The sequence below is a fragment of the Triplophysa dalaica genome, chromosome 13, assembly GCF_015846415.1.
Source record: "Triplophysa dalaica isolate WHDGS20190420 chromosome 13, ASM1584641v1, whole genome shotgun sequence".
In the NCBI taxonomy this organism is placed as follows: Eukaryota; Metazoa; Chordata; class Actinopteri; order Cypriniformes; family Nemacheilidae; genus Triplophysa; species Triplophysa dalaica.
In genome coordinates, this window is record NC_079554.1 from 1,966,021 (window position 1) to 1,991,867 (window position 25,847).

General features: G+C 39.1%; 4 protein-coding genes across 8 annotated transcripts; 3 read left to right on the top strand and 1 right to left on the bottom strand.

Annotated features, from left to right (window-relative positions):
* Nucleotides 1–620: 620 nt before the first annotated feature.
* Nucleotides 621–4,725, bottom strand: ndufaf7 (NADH:ubiquinone oxidoreductase complex assembly factor 7). 5 transcript variants are annotated; one of them, XM_056764187.1, is made up of 11 exons: nt 4,573–4,722; nt 4,209–4,366; nt 3,383–3,543; nt 3,190–3,270; nt 3,002–3,112; nt 2,635–2,848; nt 2,501–2,559; nt 2,258–2,371; nt 1,975–2,118; nt 1,585–1,758; nt 621–1,436 (listed from the first exon to the last, which is right to left on the bottom strand). In XM_056764187.1, exons 2-11 carry the CDS (start codon nt 4,246–4,248, stop codon nt 1,233–1,235), a joined length of 1,302 nt encoding a protein of 433 aa, XP_056620165.1. In that variant the 5' UTR covers nt 4,249–4,366; nt 4,573–4,722; the 3' UTR covers nt 621–1,232. The 5 variants fall into 5 exon arrangements, with proteins under 5 accessions (XP_056620165.1, XP_056620167.1, XP_056620169.1 ...); XM_056764189.1 differs by having other exon boundaries at nt 4,209–4,396; nt 4,573–4,659; XM_056764191.1 differs by having other exon boundaries at nt 4,209–4,328; nt 4,573–4,650.
* Nucleotides 4,726–4,776: 51 nt separating this feature from the next.
* Nucleotides 4,777–10,580, top strand: cebpz (CCAAT enhancer binding protein zeta). Its single transcript, XM_056764183.1, has 16 exons — nt 4,777–5,081; nt 5,325–6,817; nt 7,248–7,479; nt 7,550–7,715; nt 7,788–7,876; nt 7,952–8,005; nt 8,099–8,201; nt 8,277–8,345; nt 8,719–8,785; nt 8,932–9,038; nt 9,119–9,179; nt 9,271–9,449; nt 9,527–9,622; nt 9,750–9,811; nt 10,049–10,130; nt 10,270–10,580. Exons 1-16 carry the CDS (start codon nt 4,914–4,916, stop codon nt 10,413–10,415), a joined length of 3,174 nt encoding a protein of 1,057 aa, XP_056620161.1. The 5' UTR covers nt 4,777–4,913; the 3' UTR covers nt 10,416–10,580.
* A 149-nt stretch (nt 10,581–10,729) lies between these two features.
* On the top strand, nt 10,730–18,661 carry LOC130434192 (NACHT, LRR and PYD domains-containing protein 3-like). The gene is made up of 6 exons (XM_056764184.1): nt 10,730–10,999; nt 11,635–13,708; nt 15,290–15,463; nt 15,692–15,865; nt 17,714–17,760; nt 17,849–18,661. Exons 2-6 carry the CDS (start codon nt 11,739–11,741, stop codon nt 18,388–18,390), a joined length of 2,907 nt encoding a protein of 968 aa, XP_056620162.1. The 5' UTR covers nt 10,730–10,999; nt 11,635–11,738; the 3' UTR covers nt 18,391–18,661.
* Nucleotides 18,662–19,703: 1,042 nt separating this feature from the next.
* Nucleotides 19,704–25,762, top strand: LOC130434194 (NACHT, LRR and PYD domains-containing protein 3-like). Its single transcript, XM_056764185.1, has 6 exons — nt 19,704–19,785; nt 20,134–22,179; nt 22,801–22,974; nt 23,298–23,471; nt 23,720–23,766; nt 23,875–25,762. The coding sequence occupies exons 2-6, from the start codon at nt 20,210–20,212 to the stop codon at nt 24,396–24,398; spliced, it is 2,889 nt and encodes a 962-aa protein (XP_056620163.1). The 5' UTR covers nt 19,704–19,785; nt 20,134–20,209; the 3' UTR covers nt 24,399–25,762.
* Nucleotides 25,763–25,847: the final 85 nt, after the last annotated feature.

Genomic DNA, 25,847 nt, shown 5'->3' on the forward strand with positions numbered 1-25,847 from the left:
CGTGACGTTGCGTGCTGCTGCACAAATCAGCTGATGGTACGCATAGCGCCTGCCCCCCTCACCAAATAACCTTTTCTACAACAAATAGCCTTTTAAAATATGAAAGATTCAGCCCAAAAATTAGCGCGGGAAAAAACATAGTTTCCCCCTTATTTTAGAGCTTTATAAGATATAAACTGCAAATCGATTATGACTGATAATAATTCTAAAATTGACGTTTTACGTATAACGGAAGGTTGCATTTTTATAATTAATTATTATTATTGAAATATTTTTTTCAGGAATAGGTAAAATAATATGTATGCATAATAAAAACTATTATTATAAAATTATGATTAAACAATGAATATTAGTAGTAGTAGTAGTGAGTAATATATAATGATATATTTTATTATTATTATAAAAAATAGTATTAAACAGTGAATTTTTTTATTAGTAGTAGTGAGTAATATATAGTGATATGTATTATAATATACAGCCAAGGGAAAAAGACGACGCCATTTAAAAAAAAAATTCTGATTTTAAAATGTACCTTAGGTTTTATGTAAAATTATATTTTTTGTTTCTTTCTGTAAACTACAAACAACATTTCTACCAAATTTCAACTAAACTCTTTCTATTTGCATTTATTTGTAAAAAGAAAATCTGAGGAACAGGTCATCATTTCATATGTCAAAGACTGCACAGAAAACATTTTTATACTCACTTTTCATTGATCAACAGTCCTATTTGTACATGAATTCAGGAAAAGTGCAAAAATATTTTTGGGTGTAAAAAAGACTTCTCACGCTGAGGTTTGATTTTGTTGATATTCAACAGACACTGGACTGGCCACAATACATCTAGAAATACTGAATAAAAGAAAATTTCGAATGGTCTTTTATTTTTTCCAAGGTTTTATGTATGTTGTATTCTGTCATAAACTCATTCATTCAATATTTTAAATATATATATATATATATATATATATATATAATATCGCACACACAAATATTCTAAATAAACATAACAAAGAAAGCTTCCAACACAACACTGTATTTACACTTCATATTTTGCAAAAATAAATTTTGCTATGTTTACATTAATTGATACTTTAATAAATACAGGAAACATTTCAATCAAACCGTATGTTTCAGACCTGAATGAAACACTCATCCAATCCAAAGCACATTTCCAGCACAGGGATGCATCTATCATACAAAACAAGTCGTTCATCTAGCTCTTCAGCTCAATCACTGCTGGTCCAATTCAGTAAAGCCCGCCACGGGCGGTGGTGTCCCAGTCTTCTGACGCCCTTTACTCTGAGCCAGCCGGCCTCGACCCAGCACAGAGAAGAACTGAAACCTGTGTCCCATTTTCTTAGGGTTGGTCAGAAAGTCATAGCTGTGAATGAGCTGTGCTTGGGTGTCCTTGTCATGACAGCTCCTCAGGAGGACCTGAATGAGAACATGACAAAGTCATCAGGATCGGATGTTGCTGAATCACTATTTGTTGAAGAAAGGCCTAAAATGATGAGGCGTAATGGTACATTGTTGTGACAGACGATTAAACTACTATAAACAGATCTTATTTACCCTTTCTCACCTGCATTCGTGTATCAATGCCCATATTCTTCAGGAAGGATTGTTGTGTGATTGGTCCCAAGCAGGTCACCTGACCTCCTGCCATCTTCCTCAAGTACCCGAAATCCACATCTGCTGTCAGATCTGCCAAGCCTGGTGCCTCCAAAACATTGTGCAGCTGATGCCCTTTATAGCCCTGTGTCATAAATAAGACTTGAACAACAATTCTTAAAACAACAAAACCTGACAACTTCCACTGTATGCCACAGTGTAGTATTTAAAATGTTAGACAGGAAGTTTGACAAACTATGACACATTTGCTATCATCATAATTTGCTTGACCAGACGGTATAAAATGTTTTCATTGGTAAACTTTTTTACAGCAGGTCCTGTTAATGCTCAGTCCGCTCACTCTGAATGTATCTGTTTTTATTCCATCGTGTCCGTAGTCGGCGATCAGGGCTGCGCCCCCGTCCTCCGCAATCCGGTTGGCCAGATTTTGAATGGTGACTCCTCCCTCTGGACACACCTCCACATGCTGTCTTTTCTCATCAAGCTGAAAATAATAATTATAAGTAACCTTATCGATGCGGACACAAAAACGTCATGAGTGTCAAAAGCATATTCCCTTAAACAACGAAAAGCAGGCTAACAGGAGAATGTTAAAGAAACACAGGCGTGATGTTATCTCTCACCTGTACAAATGTGGCAGAGGCCAGTGTGGGACTTGGAGAAAGCACAAATCTCAGTTTATCTGGACTTTCAGCATCAACATCAACCAAGACCTCTCGCCAGCCTTTTTCTGTTTTCTTTACAAGAAACAAAATGTTTCTGTTTATGAATATGCCATTACATTATTCTTATGTCAAGTTATCAAGTAAAAAATATTTGATCTCTATATAGATCTGAACGAAGGTGAATTTTACACACTGGTTTACCTGAAACTTGTAAATAGGCAAAGCATCAAAAAACTCATGAGCGAGGAAGATACTAAAACCTGCCAAAGGAAAACAGACTGTAACAAAGGGAAAGCTTCGATTTCTCATCTGATGTCAGTGTGTTGTATGTGTACCCTTCGGAACATCCTCAATCCTGCGATACCAGCATACAGGTACACCCGTGTGTGTGGTGCCACTGCGGTAAACCAGCTCTTCCTTAGCATCAAACTCCTGCTGCTGATCTCTGGTGAGACGCTCCGCCTGAACTTGACTTAATTTTGGGCTGACCTCAACCAGGTGAAGGGACACCTCAGCCTCACCTAGGACAGATTTCAATTGTGTGAACACCTGCCACATAAAAACACAGCATTTGCTTTAAGGGAACAGTCCATCTAAACAATAGAATTTATATCTCTCATTAAATCAATAAAATATGTATAATTGATTTGTATAATAAATTGTTTGTGATGTGTTTACACGGCGGATAAGGGGAGTTTTTACCCTCAGGATGTCACCGGCCAATGAGCCTCTGCCTGGTCCAAGTTCCACTAAATGTAACACGCTGGGTTTTCCAGCTGCCATCCACTCGCTGACACACCAGACACCTAACAGCTGATATAAAACAGCAGCTTAGGTTATAATGCATGCCTCACCCATATTTTAAGACCTGCAGCAAAAACAATACTTACCTCACCAAAAATCTGACTGATCTCTGGTGATGTAATGAAATCACCGTCTGGTCCAAGCATGTCATTCCTTGTGTAATAGCCCTGCAAATGCAAATAACAGATTGATTAACTAATGTACAGTATAAACATCTACGCCTTGACTTTAATATTTTAGAAGGTTTTACAGGTGATGGATGTAAGAGGCATGACATACTGAAACTGGATTGGTGAGGGCTTCCCTCATATACTCAGCCACTGAAATAGGACCCGTGGCATTGATTTTATAAGCAAGATGTTTCAGGAGGGTTTTGTTTGACTCCAGTTTCTGTACAGAGGAGCTCCAGCGATATCCCTTTTGCCATATGGGCCATGGCACTACAATAAACAAAACATGATCAGTTATGAAAAACGGAAGAAAAGCCAAGAAGTCTGTGACTGTGATAGTAAGTGTGTGTCATCCAGTTATTTTGAATGCTATAAATAAATGTTATTTAAAACAATCTTTCACAGTCCAGTCAATATGTATATGACAATATGTAAAGAAGCACACGTCATTAATCATTATTGATATCACTTTGAGTTCATTTATCAAATAGTAAATGAAAGTCACGCAGACTGCATTGTAGGACACTATTGTACAGTAATGGGAACACAACTGCTACGTTCTGTGTTGTTAACGCATTAGCTTTGCATCCAAACATACAGAAAATGCACAAACTGTACACAGTGTAACGTTTATAGAGTGCTAAGGTAAACTAGTACACAGCTCAGTTTCGTAATGGCACACTGCCATACTACTTGTACTATACCTGCAATCTGTTATCTATACATTGCATTGTGTACTGTAAACATATATGTCACATCCGACTGCAAAGCATCGACATTTAAAATCACATGAAAATCAGTTAAGCAACAAGAACGTACCACAATACTGTTTGGAACGGTTACCTTTTAACACCTCATACTGATCCTAATAAATATTTTTCATTGACAAAACTTAGCGAGTAACGTTAACTCTGATCAGAATAAAATAGCCTCACCGTTTGACATGTACCTCTTCAAAAGTGACAAAGCCCTCATGCTGTTGTCTTCGTCGAATCGTTCTAGTTGTAGCGTTACTTTAGTTTGATGTCACACGCCGATCGGTGCATTACTGCCACCTGCTGGACAGGAGGAGTGTAACCTGAATGCGCAATTGCTGTAAAAACAAGTCCAGGAATAACTTTACCTATCCAACGAAATGGATTGAAGTTAAAAGCTTTACAAAAGTAGTATGCCTTATGTCTTCTAATGCTAAAGATTCTGATAAATTTAAAGTGTGCAACATGTCGTCACATATTTAACCATCGCAATTTGAATGTGACATTTCCCCCCAAAAATACGTACATTAGGAGCAAAACAAACCTATTTTTTCTGAAGGTTTGTTGTAAAACAGTCGTTTCAAGCTTCTAATATGAAGTTTCGCCTGTACACAGAATTGTTGCCTTAGTTAGGACCCCACAGCGATTCTATTGGCTGGAAACTCCTTTGTCGGGTACTCTTTTCCGTGCCTGAGTAAAAAGAAAACACGAAAATAATTACTGCAAGATGTGTCCTTTAAAATATAACGTTGCGTCGGGTTAAAAATAGCTATTTTATCTTCGATACCGCTACTTTTTATTTCATTTCTACATCTACTACGTCCTGCGTGTAAGCTTTTTTGAAAGGTCCTGTTGTTTTCACGTGGTGCCGTGCCGTGAGGAAACATGCAGCCAGGCATCATGGAGGATCATGAGCAGTTCTTAGAAGCTGACAGAGTTAACGATGAGGATTATCTAGACAACGATGAAGAGGACGATCACCCAGAGAATGACAAACATGATGAAGATGAAGAGTTTAAACTTGATGATGTTTTGCGTTTGGGCGGCACCAAGGTATGTGTATACTGTCTTATCTGTTACGCACATGCTAATAAGTTGTCATGAAGCACGCCTGGAGTAACGTATAACGTGAGACAAAATCTTTCATTTTTGGTCGCAAAAATAGCAATGAGGACAAATATCTCGCTATTTTATATTACACATATAAATAAAAAACATGTGAAGTAAGATATTCTTAACACATGTGTAAATTCAAGTTTTTAAGGTTTGTATAATCATGTTGTAATGTTGTTACAGGGAGATTATGTCTTGTTGGCGGGCATCACTGACTCCAATGAGCTTCTTAACGGTGGAAAGAAGACTGCAATTGATGACCTGGAAGAGGGCGAGCTGGAGGAGTTCATCAAAAAGCTGGGCATCCGCGCTTATGCAGGGCAACAGATTATTCAAAGTGAAGATGGACAAAATGAAACATCTCCAGAGCCGAGCAAAAAAGAGAAGAAAAAGGCCAAAACGGCCAAAATGAAAGAGGAGTCAAAGACTGACGTTAAACCTGCTGCAAAGCAGTTAAGTTCTGTGCAGTCTACAGATTCTGGCCGTGCCACTGGAAAGAAGGCAAAGCAAAAAAACACAAATTTGTTTGAGTTTTATCCACGGCAAACTCTGCTTATTAAACCTGGGGGGAAGTGGTTTGACAAAGAGTATGTCTCCGAGATCACATCTGGAGCTCAGAGCGCGGCACTAGTCTCTCAGTATAAGGCATTAGCGCAGAAACTCTTCGAGGCTGAAGTGGCACTGTACAAAAACAAGAAGAATTTACAAAAAGGTGCCAACTCTACCTGGATGAAGAGTGTGGTGTCCACAGGCACTCTCGCTGATAGGATGGCAGCTATGACCGTTCTAATCCAGGATGCTCCAGTTCACACACTTGAGCACGTCGAGAGCCTTGTGGCCCAGGTGAAGAAGACTGGAGGTCGCAGGCAGGGTCTGATGGCTCTGGACACCCTGAAGGAGCTGCTGCTTTCTGACTTGCTTCCAGAACACCGTAAACTTTCCGCATTCTCACAGCGTCCTTTTGATAAACTGGAGGAAAAAGCCAGCGGCAATAAGGATACCCGGGACCGCAGGCTTATCCTCTGGTACTTTGAGCACCTGCTGAAACTCCACATAGCAGAGTTTGTGATCGCCCTAGACGTATTGGCCCATGACACAGTCCAGGCCACCAAAATGCGAGCGCTCATCACTGCCTTTGAGCTCCTGTGTGAACGGCAGGAGCAGGAGAAGGCGCTTCTTGCACAGATCGTCAACAAATTAGGAGATCCCGACTACAAAATGGCCTCCAAAGCTGTGTACCTGCTGGAGATGGTGCTTCACAAACACCCCAACATGAAAGGGGTGGTCTGCCTTGAGGTTGAGCGTCTCATGTTCAGGTCCAACATCCACCCAAAGGCTCAGTACTACGGCACATGCTTCTTAAACCAAGTGGTTCTGAGCCACGACGAAGCAGAGCTGGCCACCAAACTCATCACCATCTACTTTGCGTTTTTCCACGCATGCATAACGAAGAAGGAAGTTGAGTCTAAAATGCTCAGCGCCCTGCTATCGGGAGTAAACAGAGCGTATCCGTACGCAAAGATCGGAGATGATAAAGTGGCGGAGCAGCTGGACACGCTTTTTAAAGTGGTCCACAATGTCAAATTCAACACGTCTGTCCAAGCTCTTATGCTGCTCTTTCAGGTCATGGATTCCCAGCAGACCATCTCGGATCGCTACTATGTAGCACTCTACAGGTAATGAGTAGGAAAAATGCAAGAAAGAATGTAGCTGGCCTGAGTTTTGTAGTTTTTGTGGTGTTTTTGCTAGAATGTTCATATTGCTCTTAGAGTAAAATATTATAGTGTGTATCTCATGGCACATCATATATGCTGCAAACAGTAAATGTGTGCTCTTCCTTTCCTATATAACTAATTACCTTAAGATGCCATAATGTCATAGAGACTTGGGTGGGCACTGTTTTATTTGGTAAGGAACCACCCAAAACACCCTTGCAAACCTTTTATAATATAATACCTTAGCAACTACTTCACAATACCTAACATCGCTCAAGTGCCATTCTTATGTTCTATAAACATTTTGTTTGAAAATGTGCAAGTGTGTTTTGTATATGTAGTTTGTGAGGTAAATGTCACATGTCATCGTTGTGATTATTGTCTTCCGCAGGAAGTTGTTGGACCCAGGCTTGCCCTCAAGCTCAAGGCAGAGCATGTTTCTCAACCTCTTGTATAAGTCTCTGAAGGCTGACATCGTGCTCAGACGGGTGAAGGCCTTCGTGAAGCGGTTTCTGCAGGTCAGCTGCACGGCGGGCCCTGCCTTCACATGCGGCGTGTTGTTCCTCGTGTCAGAGCTCATGAAGGCCAAGCCGGGCCTGAGGTTGATGCTTCAGCAGGAAGAGGTCAGTCTTCTCGCCTGAAATCTGCGCTTTGTGTATTTTATTGCTGCTTTTATAAAGCGTATCTCTGCAGGATGAAGATGAAGAGACGTTTCACGACATTAAAGAAGATACCGATGATGATGCAGAAGAGGAGCATGCGGACAAGGAAGAAGAAACAAAGGGTGAAGAAATAAACAAGGAGAAGCAATGTCAGGTGAAGCCGGCTGCAACATGGGTACATCATAAAAACATGATGGGTGAGTACTTTTAAAATGCATCTGCTCTTTATTTGAGCCTATTTCTTTATTAATAACTCCTTTTGTTTTCAGGTAGTAGAAATGTGGAGACGTATGACCCGTTCCACAGAAACCCTTTGTATTGCAGGGCGGATCGCACAGTCCTCTGGGAGCTGCAGAAGGTATTGTGTCTGTCGCTGGATCTGTATGTTTTGCTTCTCGCTGTGATCACTGATGTCCAGTTTTCTCTCTTTCAGCTCTCGCTTCATTTCCATCCCTCCGTCATTTTTTTTGCCAAGACTTTATTACAGGTAACATTCTTTTCTGTTTAAAGTTACCAACACGTCAGAGTAGAACTTATCAGGGCATTACTTTATTTATTTATTTATTTATATGTCCCACAGGGAGAGTTTATTCAGTATACCGGCGATCCGCTACAGGATTTCACTCTCGTCCGATTTTTGGATCGCTTCGTGTTTAGGAATCCAAAACAATCCAAGGGGAAACGTAAGCAAACTGCGCACGATGTAGTCGGTTGAGGTGATGCTTTGCTTTTTGCTAAATGAGTCATGTTAATTCCAGAAAACACAGATTCCACGCTGATGCAGCCCAAATGCAAGAGGACGTTCAAGTCTGTTCCGTCTTTACCTGGTAAGTTCAGCATTGGGAGACCAGAAGAGAGATGAGCGTAGAGCCATACATCACAGCGGGTCTCAATTTTATGAGGTGGCAAATCCGTATGATTAGTACAAAAAATAAATTATTTAAATAAAACTATAATGGAGCCCCGCCCTTAAAACTGACTGGTGCTCAAGCAAATCTAACAAAAATTAATGAGATTGTACAAATTCATACGCGTTAGCCTTGTAAAAGGGTTCTGATTTGTTAACGTCACACAATGTCTTTACTAGCCTATTGCTTTATTTTCAACCTGTGATCAGAACTCTTCATTCATCAGCAATTTTACTTCTGAGGCAAAGCAGCAGAAAAAATGGTTTCTTGACAGTTGTTTTTATTGTCATAGTAAATTCTGAGGAATATCTGTCCAAAGAGGAGAGTCAGATACCCGTGGATGAGGTCTTCTTCTACAGGTCAGTACTAGCTTCATAAAAACTCACTGCATCTAGAATCCAGAGACAAAAGTGCCATCTTCACATCACGTATGTTGAGTCATGAAAGTCGCTTTGGATAAAAGCGTCTGCTAAATGACTTGTGGTAAAATGTAAATGTGTCTCAGGTACTTTAAGAAGCGAGAAACAGACAAGCGCTTCAAGAAGCGTATCAGAGACGAAGATAATGAGAGTGTGGAGGATGTGGATGACGATGAGTTCGAGAGGGTTCTTGGTAAGCCCACGAGCCTACACCAGCTTTATTTTTATTTTGTGATGGTGACAGAACACCTGACCTTTCTTTTGTCTCCTCAGACACTTACGAAGGCGACAGCTTTTACACTGACTTCAAGGACGATGACTTGGACTTTGCAGGGTATGTTCTGTGCTTCCATTTAGTTTGCTTCGTGCATCATTTTCATTTCATCATTTTAACACGTGCCCTGGCGTGGATGTTTTTGTTACAGCAACATGAAGTCTAAATCCAAGAAGGATAAGGATGAAGACTCTGATTTAGATATGAGCTCTGATGGCGATCTGGATGATGAGGAGGTGTCTCTTGGCAGCATGGAGGATGAGTTCGAAGATGATCTTGAGGAGGAAGGTGGAGAGTTCATGGATCCAGATGATGAAGTTGGCGATGAAGGTGTGTTCGAGATCATATTGTCTTTTACAACAGAAATCAAATTAGAGCTGCATCTTGTAATCTAAAAAAATATTCAGATTTTGAAGAGGAAATCGAGGATTTGCCCAGTTTGAAGTCGACAACTAAGAAAGGAAAGAGGAAGCCGTCTGAGCAGCTGGATTTCAGATCTTCTGGTGAGCTTGAGATTAGATAAAAGAAAAACGAACAAAAGAAGCAAACAAATATGTTTGAGTTAATAGCTTGCACCATTGTTCATGTTCATGAGTGCTTAAACTTATTGTTTTTTTCATCATCCTAAAGCCACACATCCAAAGAAAAAGGCAAAAACGCAGGACCGAGGAGTGTTGACAACGGCTGAAGAGGTGCAAGCTTTTATTTTATAAGAATTGTTGGAGTATCTGGCTGCTTTTCTGACGCTTTCTTGGTGAAGCGTAGAGGAAAAACAGTCCATGCACATCAAGTTTTGTTTTCTTATTATTAGTCTGTAAACAGAGTTATTTTATGTGGATAGTATCATCCTTTGTTAAATCTAGTACCACGGAGGACTTTTTGAAATGGCATTCAAAGGTGATGTTAAATATTTCTGTCTTCTTAAATAGTTTGGATGTTTGCTGGATGAAAACACAAGCTTAAAGTTTGATACCTGCGGTATTAATGCAATGGCCAATAAAGACAAAGCCGGTGAGTTCTGATTTTAACTTTTTCTGAAGACATCTTTATGCACTGTAATAGTTTCATATGCCTTATTATTCATATTGAAGTAGATTATTGTCTTGCTGAACTTGTGGGATGAAATCTTTCCCTGGTTTTCTTTATTTAGATGTCAGGCAGCTGAAGTGGGAAGCTCGGCGAAACGACTGGATCCATGGAAAGGATGTCAAAACTCTCCGGAAGAAAAAGGCCATGTTCAACAAGAAAAAATTTGGAGTGGCCAGGAAGCAAAAAACTTTAAAAAGGCAAAAGTAAAGACCAGAAAGTATTCCTTTGTGATCTGCCCTCCTGTTGGTATAGGTGGGGGTAAATGGATAAGGGACCACGTTGGTTCAGTCATTTTTCATAAACGTGGTTAATGAGTGAGACATATGTAAAGTGCTGTCTTTTATTAAATCATATTTTGATTGTTTTCTCTTCTGTAATCGTCACTCGTGTTTTCTCAAGCTTTTTATTTGTCTGGCTTTCCCAACTCAAGCCTGTTTAATTTAAGAAGCTTTAAATGCGTTTTCAACAAGCCAGATCCGGTCCTTTTCTTATATCTGCATTTATCTGATTTCTCACATTGCACGTAAACAGACCAAACTTTCAGATCCCCTGCTATCCAATAAAGTAGTCAAATCACTGTTAAACGTTTAGAATGAGATCCAGAGCAGGTGATGTGTAAAATGACACGCTGAGAAATTAGGGCGTGTCCCACTCAGACCGGTAGGCGTGTCATACAGAAGGGGAGTGTCTGGGAGATTTCCTGTTGAACATATAAAAAAGAACTGAAAGAAAGAAAAAGTGTAACTTTAATCTGCAAGCAGAGAGGCTGTCAAACAAAGGAGCTTTTGACGGTGAGTTGAAAATTTGTCTACCACTATCAGCATGACAGATTTAATGAACGAAATTGTTATTAATGTATATTTACAATATAGCTAAACAATCGCAATAAATGTTTTAAGGTTAACTTTAATTCCCCCCAAAGTATTTTGTGTTTTAATGGTAAGAATGCAGACAGTTAACTATAGCTTTCTCATCATGGCAACAGATCGTTAATTAGCCTACCATTGAAAATAAGACGACACATTTAAAGATTAACATTTATTAAAATTGAAATAGACCCACGAATTAAAAAAAAAGAATAGGTGTCTCAATATATGCAACTAAGTACAACATTAATCTGAAATTAAATCTTTAGTATAATTAACTTAGTATCATTAACTGAGACCCTTTGTACGTCAAAACGTTCACGCACAAAATTGCGCACGACATGTGTGACGCCATCGGTCGTGCAACGAGCACGAGCATCGTTTAGGCTACCCTATTCCACACCCAGAAATACGTTTATTTCAATGTAAAATAATTTTTCATGTGGATATGGTAACGACTTTTGTCTCAATCTATTCTTTTATTTTTATACATGATTTGTCATCTAAATGGTACATCGAGTCTACTATGACATGGTTTAACCAATAACTTAATTTTGTAGTGACCCTTCTACTGCCCAACACTGCTGAAAGACATGGTAGATTTAGGACACGCATGCTTCTGCTTTGACTAAACCCTCTGAGCTGAAATTCCTATTGGACAGTCATGGGAGGATCCGGTCCTGATGAGACTGCGGATGTGATTTGTGGCGTTTGTTGTGAAAAAGCTGTGAAGTACTGTGTGACCTGCAGCAGTTCCTACTGTCAGATCCACATCACTCAACACACAGACCTGCAGAAACACACACTGGTGGATCTGAAACAACAACAATCACAAGATGATTCTGATATTCTGCAGAGAGTCAAAGACATTCACAAAACCAGCATGAAGAACAAGTATGAAAGTTTATTTGAGGGAATCCAACTCCAGGAGAATAAAACCCTGCTGGACAAGATTTACACACAACTGTACATCATAGAGGGAGAAAGTGAAGGAGTGAATGAAGAACATGAGGTGTTACAGATGGACAAGGAACCAAAGTCGCTGAAACACCGTAAATCCATCCACTGCAAAGACATCTTTCATCTCTCACCTGAATCCAGATGTGATGAAGGGAAGGGAAAAGGAAAGATTAAGAGCGTTCTTACTAAGGGCATCGCTGGAATCGGTAAAACGGTCTCTGTGCAGAAGTTCATTCTGGATTGGGCCGAGGGAACAGCCAATCAGGACGTAGATTTCATGTTTGTGCTTCCATTTCGAGAGCTGAACTTGATTCGAGACGATCACTACAGTCTTCACAAACTCCTGCTTGACTTTCATCCTGAACTTCAAGATCTGCAGCAGAAGATTTATGAGGAGTGTAAAGTTGTGTTCATCTTTGATGGTCTGGATGAAAGCAGACTTCAGCTGAAGTTTGCAGACGGTGAGAAAGTTTCTGATGTGACTGAGACCTCATCCGTTGGAGTGTTGATGTCAAATCTGATCAAAGGAGATCTGCTTCCTTCTGCTCTCATCTGGATCACCTCCAGACCAGCGGCAGCCAATCAGATTCCCTCTAAATACATCACACGTGTGACAGAAATCCAGGGGTTCAATGACGCTCAGAAGAAGGAATATTTCAGGAAGAAGATCAGCGATCCACAGCAAGCCAGAAGAATCATCTCCCACATTAAAACATCGAGAAGCCTCCACATCATGTGTCACATACCGGTCTTCTGTTGGATCTCAGCCACTGTGCTTCAGAAGATCCTGAAAGACCCTCACAATGCAGAAATCCCTAAAACTCTGACTGAAATGTACATTCACTTTCTAAACGTTCAGATAAATGCGAAACATCAGAAATATGATGAGAGAGATGAGAAAGATCCAGAGAAACTCCTGCAGTCCAACAGAGAAATGCTTCTGAAACTATCAGAACTGGCTTTCAAACAGCTGATGAAGGGCAATGTGATGTTTTATGAGGACGACCTGAGAGAGTGCGGCATCGATGCCGCTGAAGCTGTGAGATATTCTGGGATGTGCACACAGATCTTTAAGGAGGATTCTGTGATTTATCAGAAGAAGGTTTACTGCTTCATTCATCTCAGCTTTCAGGAGTTTCTTGCTGCGTTTTATGTGTTTCACTCACATTTAATAACCACAACCGAGGCATTGAAGATCTTCGATGCGCTTCACAATTTACTTGAAGGAGCCGTAGAGAAAGCCCTGGAGTGTGAGAACGGACACTTGGATCTTTTCTTGAGATTTCTGTTGGGTATCTCACTGGAGTCAAATCAGAGACTGTTACAGGGTTTACTGACCCACACAGAGGAGAGCGCAAAGAGCATCCAGAAAACTACGACATACATTAAAAACAAAATCAAAGATGGATGTGGTCTGTCAGCTGACAGGTCTATCAATCTGTTTCTTTGTCTGTTTGAAATGAACGATCAGACGCTTTACACCGAGATTCGAGAGTTTCTGAAATCAGAGGGAAACTCAAGACATCGCATCTCTGCTGCACATTGTTCAGCGATAGCCTACATACTTCAGATGTCAGAGCAGGTGCTGGATGAACTCGACCCTAAAAAATACAACACATCTGAAGAGGGTCGAAGGAACCTGTTACCAGCCCTGAGAAACTGCAGGAAAGCGCTGTAAGTGTTTATGTACCAACTGTACTCAATACATTATATTAGAAAGTATTACGATTTACTCAATGGTGTATGTGCACATGGGATGAAGACGTACTTCAGCTAAAATCTGAGCCAGCAAGGTCACTTCCGCTCTCATGGTAAAGGTATTTTCACCAAGAGATAACGATGTATTTACTAAGAAAACTTTCAAATTCGGCGAACCTACAGCACTACGGGTGAGCATTGTTAAGTGCTTTAGTGATCATGCCTCTAGTAAGTACAAAAATTCACTTTGCATTTTTTTCATATTCGTTAATGAACCTTGAAAAGGAAGGCCTGAAGTGCTTCTCCTTTTTGGTTGTCGACGTATGGCTAAGTGTTTGAATAATTAGACTCATGTTATTGATCGTAATGCTATGTGCATCCTGATGCGAAGCGCCATTGTTCCCTGTGACGGGTTTTCAAACTGGGGTCTGGGGACCCCCAGGGGGCCTCAAGAAATTTTCTAGTAAAAAAGATATAGCAAAAAATGATAAAAGTCCACAGTGTTTATCTGCTTTTATTGCTACGCACAGTTTCCAGAGTTGTTTAAATTTGAATCCTTATAGTGAGCTTTTCTCAAAGAACACAAAGAATGTGTTGTCTTTATAATATTCTATTTTCTATTTATCCAATAGATTTTTGCACGTTTCTTTACTCAACTCAACTCAACTTTATTTATATAGCGCTTTTTACAATTTTCATTGTTACAAAGCAGCTGTACATGAGACACATTTAATACAAGTATGAATTCTAAAGCAGCCCCCCCGGCCAGGCAGATAGTGCAAAACAATACGCAAACGGTGGTGAGGAACCCAAAACTCCCATCGAGAAAAAAACCTCAGGGGAACCCAGGCCCAACCAGGGGATTCCAGTTCCCCTCTGGCAAAAGCTGCTGCCTCTGCACAAGCTCAACAGTGCTTGCACAACAAGGCTTAATAAAAATATAAAAATTAAGGATTTAAGATTATCATTAACAATCTAATAGCATTTGAAATGTTGTAGGAAAAAAAAAGTTGTCGCGTCCTTTATCCAGCTCTATCCTCTTAGCTCTTGTCAGGTCACCGCTTCCCATTCTCAGCTCTGCCATCAGGTCTGGGCATGAACTGCATCCTGCGGTAACCTTGGAACAAAGAGACAAGACTGGCTGAGAGTAGAGTACTGTTCTACACTCTTTGATGCAACAAGTACATCATTTGTTGTTGGATGTGTTCCTGGTTCCGATTGATCTAAATAATGCAGCCTAATTTATGGAGGTGTAGTGTATGCAGATTTTTCTTTACACAGAAAAAATATAGATCAATATATTTTATAAAATGCGGTCCCTCACAAAAGGTTTATCATATTTGGTGGTCCTTGGCATCATAAAGTTTGAAAACCCCTGCCCTATGGCACCGGATGTAACAGAGCTGGCAGAGATTTTAGCTGAAGCTCCGTCTGCATAAACTCCATTAATAATTTGCCACACAGTGGATGGCCAACACCTGTCTTTGTCTCTAGACTACCATACAAAGTCTGTTGTTACACTAAACACAATGCATATTGTGTTCTGCTACCTGTCAGGTTTGCTGGCTGTAATCTTACGGATCAGTCGTGTGAAATTGTGGCTTCATCTCTACGGCCCTCAAACTGTCCATTGAGAGAGCTGGACCTGAGTAACAATGACCTGCAGGATTCAGGAGTGAAGATACTCTGTGCTGCACTGGACAATCCACACTGTCAATTGGAAATACTGAGGTATGTACTATATCTTTTCATCACCAAAATATTTCCTTATCTCCAAAAGAAAATAGTCATTTGCAGATCACGCAACTTGTTAACTATCTTAACTTGTTTTTATTTTTCGCATTAAGCCTGAACAAAATGTGTTTGTCTTATGAAAAGCATAATGACATGTTCCAACAAGAGAAAGTCAGATTTAACAAGAGGTAACAGTATAATATTAGACTCTCTCTCTCTTTGTAGTTTATCAGGCTGTTTAGTGACAGAGGAAGGTTGTGCCGCTCTGGCTTCAGCTCTGAGATCAAACCCGTCACATCTGAGAGAGTTGGATCTGAGCTACAATCATCCTGGAGAGACAGGAGTTCAGCTGCTATCTGTTCTACTGGAAGATCCACATTACAAACTGGACAAACTCAAGTATGTTGATCAAAAAACGTTCTAGTATCGATTCATTGTGTATTTGTGACTTGAGAACATATGCTTATAGAGAAATGTGCTGAATAATCCAAATTTCGGTAACACTTTACATTAAGGTTCCCTTTATATTTGAATTAGTAAATTTGTTCTTTATTAATGATTAATAAGTCATTTACATATGCATTATAAAGCAGTTATAGCTGCATAAATACAAATGGATTCTAACGAGATACTGCCAAATTGTGAGCCCTTTTTAACTCATAAATTATAAATGCGTATTAAATGTTTTTATTATATATATATATATATATATATATATATATTTGTTATAAAAAAAACATAACACCATGCAGTCTCCAGTCTGACAGCCTATTTTGCAAGCAACACCAAGATAATAATGAATCTGCTTTCGAGTCAAATAAATAATGAACAAATACATTTATTAAGCATTTATAACATGTGAGTTACTATTTGGCAGGAATTTCGTTAGAATCCCCCTTTTTTATTTATGCAGTTATAACTGCTTTATAATGCATTTGTAAATTACTTATTCATCATTAATGAACACATTTTATAAATGCTTTATGAATGGAACCTTAATGTAAAGTGTTACCACAATTTCACTCACACATACAGCTGCTCAGATCGTCCTTTTAAGCATATTTTGGGTCGGTTTCCCGGACACGGATTAAGTCAAGTCCTAGACTAAAATTAATGTTAGAGCTGTTTAAACTGAAAACAGCTTGCACTGATTGTATCTTAAAATACATCAGTGTCATTGTGTTGTCTCAAAATGCACACCGGTTATGCTTACTTGTAAGGCATGTTTGTAAAAATGACTTAAATGTCCTAATTTAACAATAGCCTAGTCATGGTTTGAGATAACCATGGGAAACCACCCTGTGTGTTTATTCATGTCACCAACACAATCGCACACCGTAAGTACCACAATAAAAGTTTTCCAACCAGTGCAAACCCATAAATAAATCACTAGCAGTCGCCAACACTGTATTCCTCTTTCCGGTTGTAAAGAAATTAAGTCTGTGTTATCTGACTGCGGTTTTTAATCCGTCACAAACATACTTTTTAAAAGTTTAGATGTTTACTTTTGCGTATCTGTTACGTTTGTTACATCTGTTACAATTTAACATTCACTGAAAAAAGCAACGTTGATATCTTTAAAATTAACTGAGTAAGGTCATGTCAAGGATTGAAATCATAAGAAAATGAATAGTTGAAATGAAACTTTGATGCTTGTTGTCTTATAATTAGTTTTGGAGACTTGGATTTCATAGACTGAGTCACGGATGACTTGTTTGCCTGGAGGAGTTCTTGTGAAACTTTCCTCTAGGTGGTCAAATGTTTTGCTAAAAAATGTTGCTTGCAGTTATATTTTTAAACATGAAAGTAAGAATCTTGTTACACAAAACTTCAGTTTCAGCCAGTATTTCACAACATTGGGATTTTTACAGAAAGATATGCAGTGTCACACACATCACAAGGCTACTGCTGTCTTTGAATCATCATTGGCTGTAGGGGTATAATCAAAGTATTTGTCTTACTCCTCCTCATTACCTCATCATAACAGCGGGTAGGTCATGGGCTGATGTTTTCATCATACTTCATCAGTCTTTAGTAAAGTGCAGGGGCGTGCAATTTTTTTACTTCCTTCCCTTTTTTGGAACTATTGAGAAAGTTTTGTAAATTAGCAGCATTTTTTCATACAACATCATTTTTTATGTAATAGTTTGTGAATGTGTCTATCAAGTTTTGCTCTATTATATAAAACAGTTATTTGACTCTTTCATTGCTATTTCATTGGACTGTTATTGTGTTTTCTCTGTGTAGTCTGGATCACGGAGAGCAGTTCAGGCTCACACCAGGATTACGAAAATGTAGGTTGTCACGTTCGCACAAATGCATATGGTAGATCTATCAGTTAGTGATGTTACAGATATTTTTAATCTCTTCTATCGTGTACAGACGCATGTGATCTCACTGTGGATCCAAACACGGCACACATTCGTCTCCTCCTGTCAGAGGGAAACAGAAAGATAACATGTGCGCACACGGAGCAGCCGTATCCCGGTCATCCGGACAGATTTGAGCGTTACGAGCAGCTTCTGTGTAAGGAGAGTCTGTCTGGACGCTGTTATTGGGAAGTGGACTGGAATGGCTGGAGTCACATATCAGTGACATATAAAGGAATCAGCAGGAAAGGAGGCAGTAACTGCAGGTTCGGACTGAATGAACAGTCCTGGAGTCTTTACTGCTGCGACACGATTTACTCTGCGTGGCACAATAAGAAGAGCACAAACGTTCCTCTTCCTTCATCTCCCTCTCACAGAGTAGGAGTGTATCTGGACTGGGCGGCCGGCACTCTGTCCTTCTACAGCATCTCTGACTCCAACGCGCACATGCAAACATACACGCACATATACACATTCTACTTCACGTTCACTGAGCCCCTCTACGCAGGATTCGGACTTTATTCAGATTCTTCAGTTCATCTGTGTGAGATGTGAGCGAACTGGAATCCGTTACCTCTAATGAGCCACGATGGATCTCATGGAAAAAGATAAAGACGGAGAGATAGCAGACACTGGACCACACGCCTGAGGACCCACATGAGCTGCTCAACCACTTTTGAAAACATACGCAGAACGTGTGAATTGTAATGGTCCCTAAAACGCATCAAAAAGCTCCGCCAGATGCTCTTCAGATAACTCAAAGTGGGACCTTTCAAACTAATGTTAATAATAATGTTTTGTGATATGTATATGTACAAGAAATAAAAACGACACGTCAAGCTTTGAAATAATTTTGCTTCTATTTCATTTGACCCCTATAAGGTCAGTGGGGCTACAAAACACTTATTTCTGTGTACGTTTTCTGAAATGCATATTTCTGCTTCAGGAAAAGCATGAAGTTCATGATGCACTTATTTCTATTTGTATTAGTTCAGTAAGCTCAGGATTAATTGAAAATGAACCTTGAGCATAGTTTCTTTCACAAATACATCATTTTCACAATTTAAGCATTAATGTCACAGCGACCATAACAACGAGGAAGTTAAGAAAATCACAACACAGGATGCTTAGATATGACTTGAGTATAAATATGAAAGGAACGAGAAAGTAAAAAAGTTTTTGTGTTTGTTTCTAAGTTACATATTTATTTAGTTTTCTAAGTTTTTTTTTTGATATGGCATGATCACGAGAGATTTAATTTGCGGAATAAAGTACGTTTTACTGTATTTGAATTAAATTAAAACCATTGCTTATGTAATTTATTGAAGAATCTCGAGGTTTCCTCTTCTAGTCATTCTCGAGGTTCCTCTTTTTTAGACTAAACACCCACGAGGGGAAGAAGGGCCAGAATGACGTTGATTGCAAACTGGTTACATTTTACATTTAAATCATAAATTCGGCAAACACCACTTAAATGTATTGTTTTTTTAGTTGAACAATTGTTTTAGCCATCATCCTGGAGAAAGCGCAGCATCATGAACGTTGAACTTTGCCAAGCTGAGCGCGAGCTGCGTCCACGAGAAGATAAAAAATAGCTCACTCTTTCTATTTTAGTCACTTTTATAAAAAAAGCAACTTAAAAAACAGCTGTACATTTCATAAAAAAATGAGCTTCCTAAAGGATTTTCTATTATGACATTTATATACTATTATATTAAGGATAAAACAAATAGGACATATATAAACGACATACATGATTATATTGAATTATAAGCCTGTTTTTGAATAACTGCAGAGGTTTATGCGCGTCCCCGTGCGGAGGATATATGCACTCGCTTCCTCTGTAATAAGGAATCACGAGCTTCCGGAAAAATGTAAAAACGAAGGTTGACGGCGTCATTTAGACACAGTTTATAGCGGAAAAGAAAAGAAACGATCAACGCAGTCAGGGTAAGTTTTTTTCTATTACTGTACACATTATATACTGTTATATCAAGAGGGTTTATTAAACGAGACATTTGTTAACTGACGTGATTACAGTCGAGGACTGAGGGAAGATCACTGAACATGGAATAAGACACGAGACAGATTTCTGAATACTCGTATAATAATGTATTACAAGTGTTTACTATTTTAAAGAGATATTCTTTTGTTGCAACATGCGAACAATACATAAACTCAAACGAGTTGCTGTGAATGTCTTTCTATAACATTAGCCATTCACTTCACTGATTCGTTCTCATCGTTTTACCACCAGAAACTATGATTTACATTGTGTGCTTCATTTTGTTTGTACAGTGAATTGAATCTCGACAAAAAAGTGAAAGGAAAAACAAAAACACAACAGTTCCTAGATTTACATCCACAAACAGTCATGGGAGGATCCGGTCCTGATGAGACTGCGGATGTGATTTGTGGCGTTTGTTGTGAAAAAGCTGTGAAGTACTGTGTGACCTGCAGCAGTTCCTACTGTCAGATCCACATCACTCAACACACAGACCTGCAGAAACACACACTGGTGGATCTGAAACAACAACAATCACAAGATGATTCTGATATTCTGCAGAGAGTCAAAGACATTCATAAAACCAGCATGAAGAACAAGTATGAAAGTTTATTTGAGGGAATCCAACTCCAGGAGAATAAAACCCTGCTGGACAAGATTTACACACAACTGTACATCATAGAGGGAGAAAGTGAAGGAGTGAATGAAGAACATGAGGTGTTACAGATGGACAAGGAACCAAAGTCGCTGAAACACTGTAAATCGATCCACTGCAAAGACATCTTTCATCTCTCACCTGAATCCAGATGTGATGAAGGGAAGGGAAAAGGAAAGATTAAGAGCGTTCTTACTAAGGGCATCGCTGGAATCGGTAAAACGGTCTCTGTGCAGAAGTTCATTCTGGATTGGGCCGAGGGAACAGCCAATCAGGACGTAGATTTCATGTTTGTGCTTCCATTTAGAGAGCTGAACTTGATTCGAGACGATCGCTACAGTCTTCACAAACTCCTGCTTGACTTTCATCCTGAACTTCAAGATCTGCAGCAGAAGATTTATGAGGAGTGTAAAGTTGTGTTCATCTTTGATGGTCTGGATGAAAGCAGACTTCAGCTGAAGTTTGCAGACGGTGAGAAAGTTTCTGATGTGACTGAGACCTCATCCGTTGGAGTGTTGATGTCAAATCTGATCAAAGGAGATCTGCTTCCTTCTGCTCTCATCTGGATCACCTCCAGACCAGCGGCAGCCAATCAGATTCCCTCTAAATACATCACACGTGTGACAGAAATCCAGGGGTTCAATGACGCTCAGAAGAAGGAATATTTCAGGAAGAAGATCAGCGATCCACAGCAAGCGAAAAGAATCATCTCCCACATTAAAACATCGAGAAGCCTCCACATCATGTGTCACATACCGGTCTTCTGTTGGATCTCAGCCACTGTGCTTCAGAAGATCCTGAAAGACCCTCACAATGCAGAAATCCCTAAAACTCTGACTGAAATGTACATTCACTTTCTAAACGTTCAGATAAATGTGAAACATCAGAAATATGATGAGAGAGATGAGAAAGATCGAGAGAAACTCCTGCAGTCCAACAGAGAAATGCTTCTGAAACTATCAGAACTGGCTTTCAAACAGCTGATGAAGGGCAATGTGATGTTTTATGAGGACGACCTGAGAGAGTGCGGCATCGATGCCGCTGAAGCTGTGAGATATTCTGGGATGTGCACACAGATCTTTAAGGAGGATTCTGTGATTTATCAGAAGAAGGTTTACTGCTTCATTCATCTCAGCTTTCAGGAGTTTCTTGCTGCGTTTTATGTGTTTCACTTACATTTAATAACCACAACCGAGGCATTGAAGATCTTCGATGCGCTTCATACTTTGCTTAAAGGAGCCGTAGAGAAAGCCCTGGAGTGTGAGAACGGACACTTGGATCTTTTCTTGAGATTTCTGTTGGGTATCTCACTGGAGTCAAATCAGAGACTGTTACAGGGTTTACTGACCCACACAGAGGAGAGCGCAAAGAGCATCCAGAAAACTACAACATACATTAAAAACAAAATCAAAGATGGATGTGGTCTGTCAGCTGACAGGTCTATCAATCTGTTTCTTTGTCTGTTTGAAATGAACGATCAGACGCTGTACACCGAGATTCGAGAGTTTCTGAAATCAGAGGGAAACTCAAGACATCGCATCTCTGCCGCACATTGTTCAGCGATAGCCTACATACTTCAGATGTCAGAGCAGGTGCTGGATGAACTCGACCCTAAAAAATACAACACATCTGAAGAGGGTCGAAGGAACCTGTTACCAGCCCTGAGAAACTGCAGGAAAGCGCTGTGAGTGTGACAAATAATGAAATAGTTTACCCGAAAACAAAAATGATCTGATATTTTACTCACCTTTATGCCATGCCAGATGCACTGAATTGACTTCGAAAGTACTCAATTAGTTGAAGCTCCATAATGCACATCCACCATAAAAGCCCGAAAGACTTCAGTTGGTTAATAAAGTTGCTTAATGGGTGTGTATGAGAAAATAATTAATGTTGTGAACATATTTTGCTAAATCAAGCATATTCAGACTAAAACGTATTGCTTCAGAAGACGTCTCAAAAGATGTTTTGATGCTTTAATGATGGAAGTTTGTGCTTTTGGAATTTTAACATATTGAGCCCCATATACAGACACAAAGTTATGGATTTTGTTTTAAATAGCATAACTTATTTAGCTGAAGAAAGGATCCTGGAGGAAGAGTATATTTTCATCACTGGGTGTGATGAACAAAGGTGTTAAGAAAGCATTTAATTAAGTTTTGGTGCATAAATAGGTTCCACCTGCCTGATTTAGACAGATGTCCTTTAAAAAGTTTTTTGGTTAATATTGTTTCTCACAGATCCCACATTACAATCTGAACACTCGATGACATCGTTATTGTAAAATGTTACCGCTTTCTTTTAGACTGGCTGGCTGTAATCTTACGGATCAGTCGTGTGAAATTGTGGCTTCAGCTCTACGGCCCTCAAACTGTCCATTGAGAGAGCTGGACCTGAGTAACAATGACCTGCAGGATTCAGGAGTGAAGATACTCTGTGCTGCACTGGACAATCCACACTGTCAACTGGAAATACTGAGGTACATAAGAATACAAGTGGTATAAATTGTTACTTTTTTCTATAAAAATATTCTCTTTTTCAATTTGTAACACCCAGTCTACCAAACATGAGCGGCATGACGCGAAAGATCCATAAAGAACCAGGCATTTGTCGAAAACTTTAATTTCTAATTAAAATTAGTTCTATTGTCATTTGTTGTGTTGCAAGAGTAAAAAACTCAGCTGCAATCTGCTTAATTAAAATGAATAAAAGTACATGGACAATATTCCCTCTCTAAAAAGCAGTTTGTAAAGCGACACCCCATGCAGAAGTAAAATATGTACTGTATGTGTTTGTTTGTAGTTTATCAGGCTGTTTAGTGACAGAGGAAGGTTGTGCCGCTCTGGCTTCAGCTCTGAGATCAAACCCGTCACATCTCAGAGAGTTGGATCTGAGCTACAATCATCCTGGAGAGACAGGAGTTCAGCAGCTATCTGCTCTACTGGAAGATCCACATTACAAACTGGACAAACTTAAGTATGTTGAGTAGAAATGAGAATGGCAATATTCTATTTAAAAGCTTGATGTGGTCTTATGCTGTTCAGGCAATCATGGGCATGATGCAGTGTTTGTTGAAGTGTTGCTTGTGTTTCAAAACATAAGATTACAATCAATAAGAAGAAATAATAATATTTATTCTTTTAATAATGCATTAATGAGTTAAATGAGAACTGATACTTGTATGTATGTATTGTATATGCTTGAATGTTTGTGTGTCTGTTTAGTTTGGATTATGGAGAGCCCCTCAGAATCACACCAGGATTGCAAAAATGTAAGTCCCACCATTATCTTTCTTTCTTATTCACTTAAACTGTATTTATATCGGCCTATAAAATCATATCGTGTATATAAGTGTCGCGCTCTCTGTTCTTGTGTACAGATGCATGTGATCTCACTCTGGACCCAACCACAGCACACAATCTGCTCATTCTGTCTGGCGGAAACAAAAAGGTGACTTGTGTTGAAGAGGAGCAGTCATATCCCGATCATCCGGAAAGATTTTTGCTCTTTGAGCAGGTTATGTGTAAGGAGAGTCTGTCCGAACGCTGTTATTGGGAAGTGGAGTGGAACGGCTGGAGTCACATATCAGTGACATATAAAGGAATCAGAAGGCACGGAGGGACGTTCTGTCGATTTGGACTGAATCAGATATCCTGGAACCTTTACTGCTGTGACAGCCTTTACTCCGCCTGGCACAATTTTGAGACCACCGATATACCCGCCCTTTCACCACTCTGCAACAAAGTAGGAGTGTATGTGGACTGGTGTGCCGGGACTCTGTCCTTCTACACTGTCTCCGACACACACAGGCTCACACACTTACACACGTTTCACTCCACGTTTACTGAGCGCCTTTATGCTGGATTTGGCCTCTATCATGGCTCCACAGTGTCTCTGTGTTAGTTTCAACTTTCTGGGAATATGTCAGTATGAGAAGCAATTCATTGACAAACATTTAAACTAGGGATGTAACATTCACCATGAGCCTGTTGATAATCGATTATAATATGTGACCATTCAAGTCGGTTGAGATGTAAAATTTATCTAAATATATGTTTTGAACAGCAGGGGCCGCTGTTTTTATAGCAAACTTGGAAAACATGGATATGCTGATATTTCTCAAATGTAAAAAAATTCAAGAAAAGCACAGACAATGTCAAATAATTTAATTTAACTGCAGTTTTTACAAATTAAAACAAATTCCAAATAAAAATTAATAAGACAATATTAATACAATATCATTCAAAGCATACATTTATTCATTTGATTCAGGTTGTAAAAACTGAAGTTAAGTTTTATTATTTGACATAAAATACATTTTGATTTTACAAAGAAATATGCAGCTTTTGAGAAATAATAGAAGGGCAGACGTTCGTTTCTAATTAATCTAAAGTCATTTTATAAAAATAAACCGTCAATTGAGCTTTGTATTGTGAATCGCATCGTGTCATGAGCTGAGCATAGTACGGGGTATGATACCCCAGGCATCAGATAATTCTAAATGATGTTATTTCACCTACCAATGATGATGCATTACAACACTCTTTTTTGGGGATATGTCTTATCTCAAGGTTCACAGACAGTCGAGGTGGACATTGATGATTTCTGAAAAGATTTAAACAGTTATGATCATTTCTGCCATATATGTATAAGAGACTGAACCAGTTTAATTAATTCCTTACTTAGATGTGCTGGTAACTTTGTCTTTTTATGTAGCAATGGCAAACTTTCTTTATAGAGCATATTATACAACTTTTTGTAAAGTTATTTAGGTTGCAGTCCTTATAGTGAATATTAGTGAATATACTAATAGTATTAACACCTCTTAAATAGATATTGATTTAAACTAGCTATACAACTATTAACCTTACACTTTCTTTTGGTACTATGTTCATGTCCACAGTTTTCTTGTAGAAAAAGATTAGAAGGTACTATTTTATTATTTGTAGAAATGTGACGTTTACATTAAATTTCACTTTTCATTTTTATTCAATAAAATGTGTATATAACTTAATCTATCCATAGCTTCTTTTCTATCAAATTCTACATGTCCTAAAAACCAGCATGACGCAGGACACAGAAAGAGAAATGTTAAACACTATTCTGCATTCTTTAGGTCCGTTTAATGACACAGGATGGATATCTGTCATAAAAAGCTCCCAAATGGCACAAAAGCACCATCAAAGTTTCAAATGAATTAGTTTATACAACCAAAGCACTTTATTCTGTCTTTTAAAGTCATTTTTATGATATTGTCATTAAATAAATCTATCGGTGCACAAATTCCGGCAAAACTAGGAACATACTCAAGTGTGTCTAAACTTTTGCTGGTAGTGACTGTTAGTTTTTTGC

Bases quoted from the DNA above. Each gene is read 5' to 3' on its own strand.
- ndufaf7 (XM_056764187.1), bottom strand. From the start codon at position 4,248: ATGAGGGCTTTGTCACTTTTGAAGAGGTACATGTCAAACG. The intron at 3,113-3,189 runs GTAAGTATTGTT...GTTTTATATCAG, and splicing joins TCAGTCAGATTTTTGGTGAG to CTGTTAGGTGTCTGGTGTGT. The intron at 2,119-2,257 runs GTGAGAGATAAC...TATTATTTTCAG, and splicing joins CCTCTGCCACATTTGTACAG to CTTGATGAGAAAAGACAGCA.
- cebpz (XM_056764183.1), top strand. From the start codon at position 4,914: ATGCAGCCAGGCATCATGGAGGATCATGAGCAGTTCTTAGAAGCTGAC. The intron at 8,786-8,931 runs GTCAGTACTAGC...AATGTGTCTCAG, and splicing joins GATGAGGTCTTCTTCTACAG to GTACTTTAAGAAGCGAGAAA. The intron at 9,450-9,526 runs GTGTGTTCGAGA...AAAAATATTCAG, and splicing joins TGATGAAGTTGGCGATGAAG to ATTTTGAAGAGGAAATCGAG.
- LOC130434192 (XM_056764184.1), top strand. From the start codon at position 11,739: ATGGGAGGATCCGGTCCTGATGAGACTGCGGATGTGATTTGTGGCGTT. The intron at 15,866-17,713 runs GTATGTTGATCA...TTCTCTGTGTAG, and splicing joins TACAAACTGGACAAACTCAA to TCTGGATCACGGAGAGCAGT. The intron at 17,761-17,848 runs GTAGGTTGTCAC...TATCGTGTACAG, and splicing joins CACACCAGGATTACGAAAAT to ACGCATGTGATCTCACTGTG.
- LOC130434194 (XM_056764185.1), top strand. From the start codon at position 20,210: ATGGGAGGATCCGGTCCTGATGAGACTGCGGATGTGATTTGTGGCGTT. The intron at 23,472-23,719 runs GTATGTTGAGTA...GTGTCTGTTTAG, and splicing joins TACAAACTGGACAAACTTAA to TTTGGATTATGGAGAGCCCC. The intron at 23,767-23,874 runs GTAAGTCCCACC...TCTTGTGTACAG, and splicing joins CACACCAGGATTGCAAAAAT to ATGCATGTGATCTCACTCTG.